The sequence below is a fragment of the Trichosurus vulpecula genome, chromosome 1 (genome assembly GCF_011100635.1).
Source record: "Trichosurus vulpecula isolate mTriVul1 chromosome 1, mTriVul1.pri, whole genome shotgun sequence".
In the NCBI taxonomy this organism is placed as follows: domain Eukaryota; kingdom Metazoa; phylum Chordata; class Mammalia; order Diprotodontia; family Phalangeridae; genus Trichosurus; species Trichosurus vulpecula.
This window is the reverse complement of record NC_050573.1, coordinates 436,675,541-436,685,091: the sequence shown is the minus strand read 5'-3', so window position 1 is coordinate 436,685,091 and position 9,551 is coordinate 436,675,541. Positions and strand designations below refer to the sequence as shown.

The 9,551-nt window shown below is 43.6% G+C and overlaps 1 protein-coding gene across 1 annotated transcript in view; it reads left to right on the top strand.

The window, feature by feature from the left end:
- The first annotated feature begins 5,546 nt into the window (after positions 1–5,546).
- Positions 5,547–9,551, top strand: part of CMYA5 (cardiomyopathy associated 5) — a 126,652-nt gene continuing 122,647 nt past the window's right edge. The window contains exon 1 of the mRNA XM_036762580.1: positions 5,547–5,810. Coding sequence (XP_036618475.1) covers positions 5,668–5,810 — 143 coding nt within the window. The 5' untranslated portion in view covers positions 5,547–5,667. The remainder of the gene's footprint in view (positions 5,811–9,551) is intronic.

The window sequence follows — 9,551 nt, the reverse complement described above, 5'->3', positions numbered from 1 at the left end:
AGGCCTTAAGGAGGTTCTTGTAGCTTTCCTTCCCAGGCAATGCAATTCACATGAACACAAATTCAGATTTTATAGAAGAGAGGGAATAAACATCCAGTCTGAAAATCCTAATAGGAGAAAAGCCTTACTTTTTAATAAAGCTATGTATCAATAAACAAATGCATGCACTTATTTTCTAAGCAAACTATCAGTTCAATTATATTCCTCTGAGTGAGGTTGGTTGACGTTTGCAGCTTGGAAATTCTAAAAAGCAAATGTATTCTTATACACATAGTGAAAAAGGCCAGAGAAACTATAAGATAGACACTATGAAATTAATGGTGACAGTCATAGTGTTGTGGTTTGGAGTGCTAGGAACCCTGAAATGCAAGAGTGGAACTACTTCGAAAGAATTTGACCACTCAAGCCTTCTTTCAGTCAGAGTAGTGAGGTTTTATTATAGGCTGATTGGTCCAGCAAGATTTCTAGTAAATCTATGTGGTATTTGTGATGCCAATCCTAGCCCATGAGATTCTAAGACTGTGCAATTTAATTGGGGTAAGATTGGAATTTTTGTACAGAAAAAGACTGAGATAATTTGGATGGGATTAAGGAGTGGCAAATAGCCTGGGGTGGTCAAGAGGTAACAGAGAGGGGGTCTGGATAGGCTTAAGGACTGTCAAGTAAACTAATTAAGTAGTCAAGGTGGGCTGGGGTGGGCCAGATACCTTAGGCAGAGGCACCCATGATCTGAAATGTATGGGAAAATCCAGGGACTGGGTTGCCTTCAAATATATGGTCTTTTCCTTTTAGGGGTTCTGGTCCCATGACCCCATCAATAGTTTAACAGGCCCTACCATACATGGATTTCAGTTCCTTCAACTTTCTGTCTGGATATTAGCTGCTTTAGCCATTCTTCATGATTATTCCTAAGATATCATGCCAGGAACAGAACACATTACTCTAAATTTGATCCAACTAGTACATCCAACTGTTGTCTCTTTAATACTGGACACCATGCCTTAATGCTGCCTCATGTTTCAATGCCTACTTTGACTGCCATAGAGTGCTGACTCGAGCTTGCATTCTCTTAAAATCTCCACATCTTTTTTATGTGAGTTGTTTAGCCATGACTTTATCCAGTAGATAGAGAATTAATTTTAAAATTAGTCATGTTCAAGCAGGATGCTGTCAAAAAAACCTGGACTTACATGAACTGATGCAAAATGAAGTGAGCAGAAGCAGGACAACATCATACACAGCAACGTCAATATTGTGTGATGATCAGCTGTGAATGACTTATCTGTTCTCAGCAATGCAAGGACCCAAGACAATTCTAAAGGACTTATGATGAGAAATGCTATCTAACTCCAGGAAAAGAACTGATGGAGTCTGAATACAGATCGAAGCATCCTTTTTTTAAAACTTACTTTCCTGGTGGTTTGTTTTTTGTCTGTGTTTTCTTTCACAACATGACTAATATGGAAATACATTTTGCATGATTGCACAAGTATAACCTGTATCAAATTACTTGCCTTTTCAATGAGGAGGAAAAAGAAGAAGGGAGAGAATTTGGAACTCAACATTTAAAACGATGAACGTTAAAAATTGTTTTTACATGTAATTGGTGGGAAATATTAAGTAATGTGAAATGTAGTCATATTTATACATATTCCTAATTAAGATTTATCATATTAAGTTAAATCTATTGTTTGAGCCTGTCCAGATTTTGGAGAGTGACTCTTTTACCTAACTGCCTTAGCTCTCTTAGTTTCAGGTCTTTTGCTCTCCTTCCAGTGCTGACAGGTATCTCCCAAACCTGTGGGGAAAGGCAAAGGTGGGAGGATATTGTGGAATTGTGGGATGGATAGGTGGAAAAGGAAGGATCCAGAAATACCATCTCTTTCACCACTGTCATAAGTGGGGCTCCTTATGGGGTAGGAGGAAGGAATGTATTTTGAAGGAAAGACTTAACCTTTCCAAAGCAGTCTGTTTCTTCTTGTAACTCAATTTGATTTGGTTGGAATTATGATTTAGATTCATCCAAATCATAGATTTAGATTTGGAAAAGGCCTTCAAAGACCATCAAATCCAATTCCCTCATTTTATAGAAGAGGAAACAGAAGCAGGTTAAGTGCTTTTCACAGGGTCAGACTAAGTAAGTGTCAGAGGTAGGATTTGAACACAGATCTTCCTGACTTCAAGTTCAGCTTTCTATCTTCTGCTTCTGGTTATCTATCTGTATACAATTTATATTTCCTCAACAGAATGTAAACTCCAGGAAGGCAAGGATTGTTTCATTTTTGCTTCTTTCTCAAAAAAGTCTATCTAACAAAAGGCCTTGCACATTGTAGGCAATTAATATATCTTTGTCATGTGAATAAAGAATGCTGTAAGTGGAATTTTTGCTTGGGATAGTAATTGAACCTGACCTTCTCTTCTGTGATTTTATGATTGTAAAGATCTTTGGGGACAGGGTTGGATAAAGGACTGTATGTGCACAGAGTCTCTGACATTTGGCCCAAGCATGCTGAAGGACCTAAGTTAGTGGCCACTGGGCCAGCAGATTGGGGAACTCTGTTAGCAAAATAGATTGGGGAACTCTGTTAGCAAAATAGAAATTATAATCATCATATTTTAATGCCTGTTTTAGCACATGGAATTTGCTTTCTTGTTTTTATAATCAGTTCTATCCACAAATCCTTCTGAAAGGAGCCCTGAAATTTGCCCTCTCTCCCCACCAGTGCATGATGTAGCAACAAAGAGTGAGGGGCTTCAGTCTCCCAGAGCCATTTTAGCCGTGTCAGGCAGCAGATGGGGAGGGCATTCTGAATTTCATATCTGCAGATGGCCATTTTGCAGCATCCCTATTTCCCAGAGCTGAGTATAATCCAGCCTGCTCCAAGGAAGTAATTTGGCCCTACAAGAAAGGTCATCCTCTGATCTCTAAACAAAGTAAAAAAGTTGAAGTGGTCAGTATGACAAGGAAGATGGTTGGACACCATGTCCCCTCCAGATCCTTACCCTGGTTGGTTGAGGTGCAGGGGAAAGGTCTGGATGGCTTGGGCAGCTGTTTGGAATTTCAGTGGTGACAAAAAAAAGAACCTTCTGGGCCAAAATCTTAACCTAGGATCTATGCATTGATTTCAGTGGGTCAGTGAACTTAGATGGGGGAAAATATCAGTCTTTATTTCAATATGACTGGTTTCCTTTGTAATCCTATTTTATTTTATGCATTTAAAATATTATTCTGAGGAGTCCATAGATTTCATCAGATTACTAAAGGAATCCTTGAAACAAACAAAAATGTTAAAAACCACTATCCTACCCTATATCCTCCCAAATATATATATATTTTTTTTTTGCCGTAGAGGATAGACTTTATTGGACTCACACCAGCAACCCGTGCTTCTTCAGCACCTTTGTGTATTTGTGGATTTTGCCTTCCACGTTCTTAATCGAGGAGGTTTGACCCATTGTGTGCCCAGGGGGCTGGAAGTCCCTTCCTCTGCAAGGAGGATCTGGGAGTAAGCCTCAAAAAGGAACAAAGCAAGACAGGAGCGAGAAAGGGTTTGGGTTAGGGAGAGGCTTACCTTCCAGTCCTGACTGGAGAAGAACTTGAGATTAGCAGTCGTTCCCGGCCAACGCACCATAAAAGGTTGAGAGGTGCTTGACACCCCAAAATATTGACGCACCGGGTCCTGCCGAAAGAATTCGACTCAAGCCTTCTCAGCCAAGGGAAAAGACAAAGTTTATTAGGGATTCACCACAATGGGCTGTCTTAAGAAATCCCCCCACCTTGTGACGCCTGTTTCCACAAGTGGGCCAGATTCAACCTACTGAATTAGATTGACTCTGAGCCCTCCCAAATATTTATAGCGGTATTTTGTGTAGTAGCAAAGAGGTGGAAACAAAGTAGATGCTCATCAACTGGGAAATAGCTAAACAAATTGTGGTACATAAATGCAATGGAATATTGCTGTGCTGTAAGAAACCAGGATTCTAATGAATACAAAGAAACATGGAAAGACTCACATGAACTGATGCAGGGTGAAGTTAGGAAAGCCGAGAAAGCAACATACACAATACCTACAACAATGTATGTGGAAAGAATAGTCAACATAAAACAATAGAAAGTGAATGTTGCAAAATTGCTAAGAACCAGCACTGCCCAAAAGAAGAGAGATTAGATACTTGCTTTCACTCCTTTGCAGAGGTGAGGTCAAGGGGTGGGGCACATTGCATATATTTTTCAGATTTTTTTTTTTTGGTGCATTGATCAATTTTTCTGGTTGTTTTCTACCCCTCCCCCCTTTCAAAAATATTCCTCTCCAACTCTCTGGGATGAGGGAGGGTAGAAGAAGAGGTGATAAGAGGAAATGTACACAACTTGAAAGCAAAAGATAGCAATAAAATTTTATTTTAAAAGGAAACCTTGCCCTGGGCCTTAAGTTAATGTGAAACATTTTTTTTCCCTCAGTCTTTTCTTCTGGATTATAAATGAAACTAATAGGCAGGGAGGTGGTGCAGTGAATAGAGTGCTGAGCCTGGAGTCAGGAAGACTTGAGTTCAAATCCAGCCTCAGATGCTTACTAGTTGTGTGACCCTTGGCAAGTCCATTAACCTCTGTTTGCCTCAGTCCCCACATCTGTAAAATGGAGTAATAATGGCGATTACCTCCCAGGGCTGTTGTGAACATACAATGAAATAATAATTGTAAAGTGCTTAGCACAGTGCCTGGCACATATTAAGCTCTACATAAATTTTACCTATTATTAATCCCTTGCAGTTTGGCTGTATGTGTATGAGGTGGTGGTTGGGTGTTGGGTGGCACAGGTGGGTGGCACCGACAGGGAAAACATTTGTGTCCCCAATTCGAGCTCTGTACATACCCCCCAAATCCTGGAAACCCCGCCCACACACCCTCTAGGACCTTTTCCAACACTCCCTGCACTGGAGGAGATGGACAGAGAGCATCCATCCCTTGGCATTCGAAGCAGAGGTTCACGAGGGGGAAAGACTAGGATTTGCTGGCCAGCCAGGGGGCACCCGCTTACGGAATAGAGATTTGGGTGGTGGGGACGGTGGGGAGAGTGGAAAAGAGAGGGATCTAGCAGCTCAGCGGGCTTGCCTGGGCCCTCCATCTATCTCTCCCACCCCACCCCAAGCAGGTGAGAAGCGCGCCCCACGCTACCCCTCCATAGGGTCCGAACTGGGAAGAAGACTGGTTTAAAAATCTAGTTCCTCACTAAACTCTGGGTTTCATCGTCCCAAACTCCCTTCCCCCAGCCCAGAAAGAACAGCTGATACCCCCTTGATCCCCGGGAGCCCGCCCGGGGTGTGGATTTCCAGGCGTCCAGAGCCTGCCAGAGCTTTGCCTAAAATGGAGCGGAGGGAGGGCTGGTTGGGAGGCTTGGCAGAGGCAGCGAACGCGGGGAGAGGGAGAAGAAGCTGGAATTGCAGCGGCATCAGAAACTTGGGACTGCAACTTTGACTACTTCTATTTAAAGTACCCCCCTCCCCGCCCCAACCCATCCCCACCCGCCAAGTCTCGGGAACTTGAGCCCGGGCGCAGGACGACTTGACAGACAGAAGAGCCCCAGGCGCAGGTCAGGAGGGCAGAGTTAGAGGGGGAACACCAAGTGAGTAGGGAAGGGAGCCTCTTAGCCCCAGCTAGAGGCCTGAGAGATGGAGAGCGCCCAATACGACCCCGCTCCGACCTCCGAGAGCTACCTCGGCTCCGAGGAGGAGACGGAGCTGGAGACAGAGGAGGAGTCCGAGGGAGAGGAAGAAACCACCGCAGAAACAGAGGAGGAGCTGGACAGCAGCAGGTAGTGTTCCCCCCTCCTTTCCTTCCTCCCCTTCTTTTCACCTCTCTGCCTTTTCTTCCTTCCCTTTCCCCCTCCTCCCATTCTTCTTTCCCTCCTTTCCTTCCCTCTCAGCCTCTCTTCAATCCATTCTCTTTGGCCTCTTCCTCTCCCTCTCCCTCCTCCCCTTCTCTCCTCTCCCCTCCTTCATGGGGGCGCGGGAGGAAGGAGGCTGTTCTTGCTAAGAAATTCACCCATTTCTTATGATCAATCAAAAGGCAGGCATCAGAGAAGAGGGCTAGAGATACATGGAAAAAGACCTGGCTTCCAGTTCGCTTTTCTCCCCAAACACTTGGCTGGAGCTTCCACCTGGGACGCGCTTCCTATTTAAAGAGTTAGTAGCAGGTGCTGTTCCCTCGAGTGATGGACAGCTCAGGCTGCTGAAAAGTCTCGGGCCCTTCCACCTCCCCAGCCCCTTTTTTCCTGGACTCTGGGGACTCGATGATCTTGTTTACTCGGAGTATCTCCTTAGGTGAATGCTGGTTGCATGTCTCCTGCAATGTGCTGGAGCATTGGAAAGCTTAATGTGGCACAAGACTTTGGAACAACCTTGAACTTTCTTCCACCTTTGGGAGGGCTGAGAGGCAATCGATGTTTGCTTTTAATTCTACTTGACAAGTTTTTAGCGACCAAGTTAATAGGGGGACTAGCATTGTGCTAGCTTCTATAACGTGTTATGTTTGTGCTTTGTGTTGTTAGTGCAAAGCCTTCAGTTTCTCTGAAGGAAGTTGGATTTGCTTTAAAGAAGATTGTCCACTGAATAAATTATAAGATTCACACTGAAAGAAACCTTAGAGGCTATGCAGTCCAATCCCTTAAGTTACAGCTGAGGAACTGAGGCACCAATAAATTAAGGTACCTGGCAAGGGTCACACTGAAAGTGTTGAAGGTAGGATTTGAGTGGTCTTCCCATTCCACTCTATTTGTGGTCGCAAACTCCAAGCCTACTTTAACGTAAATGTGACAATCTGGAGCAATTTTTTTTGGCAGCCTCCACTTCCTTTTTTCTTTCTAGAAAGAAAACAGCAGCTCACATTTATCTGTTTTATTTATAAATTGCCTCCTATCAACTCCATGAGGTAGTGTAATCGAAGCAGAACCATCTCTGTTTTACAAATGAAGGAAAAAACTCAGAGAGGTCCAGACTTGTGGCATGACTAATAAGTGACAAAGTTGGGAATCTAGCCCAGTGATCTGACTGCAAGCCCCATTGCTCTTTTCACTACATCTTTAGGCCTAGATGATAAGGGCAAAGCCAGTGTTATCTGTATTTTTAAAAATCTCACCTTTTTATCTTAATTCACAGGAGTTCTTTGAATTTCCCTTGTATGCCTGTTAAAAAATTGTCTTTCTAAATCTATCAGAGCTTAAGCCCTTTGGCCTTGTCTGTTTTTAGCTTTAAGGGAAGGAAGCCTAAGCAAAGAGCATTACTACCTCACCCAGGTAGGCTCTGAGAAATCAACCAAGTATTCATTTGCTCTTGCTGCTGCTTCACAAAGCCCTACAGATAAGTAGTAAATACAGGATGTATATAAAATAAATATAAATGATTTGGGTTGCCTGGAGGACTAGTAATTGGGGGAATGAGGAAAGACTCCTTGAAGGAGGTGACACTTAAGCTGAGACTTGAAGGGAGATATTGTTTCCAAGAGACCAAGGTAAGGAATACATTCAAGGCATGGAGGACAGCCCATGACACAGAGACTAGAGGTGACTGTCGCATAGGAAGAGAAGGGCAAAAAGCAGGTGAGCCAGTTCTGAAGGCTAGAATTTGTGAGGGAAAGTAATATGTCATCAACCTGAAAAAATAGTCTAGAACCAGATTGTGAGGGAATTTAGATGCCAAATAGGGTAGTTCATATTTTATCTTTAAAGCAATAGAAAGCCATTGAAGCTTCTTGAGCAGAGGAGTGACATGGTCAGAACTACACTCTAGGAATATCAAATTGCAGAGAAAGTGGTGATCTGCATTGGTAGAGGGAATTTTCCTATATCAGTGAAATCACAGATCCAGTCCCAGTCCCAATTTATGTATTCACCAATATCAATCATAGCCCATCCGTGCCTGTCCTAGGCAGCTTATGTCCAAGTCTTCCAAGGGGTTGACCAAAGGGAGTTCACCAAATGATCTGGGAGATTTGCTTATGTACTCTTGGCATTGAAAAGCTACCAGTGGGCTGTCTGTCCGTGGGTTATCCATATGACCAGCCCATATTCTTTACTGACCACACAGTCCTTTTATGGCATCCCTTCTCCAAGTTCTTCATAGTCTCTTATCTGATAAGTGTTAATCATCTGCTTACTCCCACCTAACACGTACCTCTCATGGCCTTCTGAGGGTTACTCATTTACAACTCATTTATAGAGCAGGCTACAACTGGCAGAAAATTTTTTTCATCACAACTAGATAACGTAAGTATGATTAATGTCTCCTTTTTAGAGTCTTCTTTAATAATGATGATGACATTAATAATAGTAACAGGGACTGGACTTGCAATTTTATGGGTATAGGGAGTTCCTGGTGAGGAAATTCATTTTACCGATGGAGTTCAGTTCCTACTCTATAATTTATACCTTACAGAGTCGCCTTGAGTAATGAGAGAAGAGACTTGCTCAGGGTCATACAATTTGTTTGTGCCGAAGGCAAAACTTGAACTCAGGTCTTCTGGGTTCTAAGGTGTCAGTTCTATGCCTCATTGCCTCACAAAATAAATCTGGCCAGGTCCCAACCCTCAAGAGAGAAGGAGGAATTGCCAAAGAGGCTCCTGACTATCTCTGACTCTCGCTTCCAATTTTAGCCCCCGAGGTAGCTGCAGGGAGGATAGCTGCTCTGCTCACCCTTTCTTTGCCTTCAGCTATATATTCACTGCCCTGGCCAAAGCAGGGGGCTAGAGCAGGGTTTTTAAAGTTGGTCAGCTCTTGGTGCTGCTGCTACTGCTGCCGATGGGGTGGGGGGCAGGGAGGAGCGTGGTCCCTTTTACAAGGCAGCAGCTCAGCATTCCACCCTACCCCACCCTCCCACCTCCTGCTGGGCTCCTGAGCAGGAGAGCCCTGGGATAAAGCAACCAATTAAGATTAGTCTGGTGGTGGTTTCAAGTATACATGAACTTGGGATCTCTAAGATGCTCTTCTAGCTCTCCAGGCATGGTATCTTGAGGGCCTTGACTAAGGTAGTAGTAATGGAAATAAATATGATAATAGTTTGGGGGGACAAGAACAAGGTCCAGATTATTGGCTATATTAACCTGAAGGCATAACTGAGTGGGCCACCACAAGGGAGGGGGTGGGGTGGGATGGGGTGGGGAAGGGTGATCATTGTAGGGTGAAGGGGAGGGTGGGAAGAGTGTCTGGAAGGTAGAGGTAGGGAAATGAATCTCACGTTACCCTTCTTCAACATTTCACCTAGAACTAACCCTACCTTATGTATCCAAGTGTACTAAAGTTGCCCTGAAGATTATAATCGATTCAATTCTGCAGCCGTTTACAATCTACTCTTTGCCAGGCTCTGTGATTGGTGATGGGAAAACAAAGACAAAAGAGAACAGGCTCTTCCTGCCCTTGGGGAGCTTACATTCTACTGGACATTTTTTGTTAATGCTCCATACCTTCTGGGACTAGATTTTGTCCCAAGAAGAATGAGTTAGGGTCTAGGGTTCTATCTTCTAAGAATCTTCAAATTCATCCTTGGTGACACTTAGTTTACTT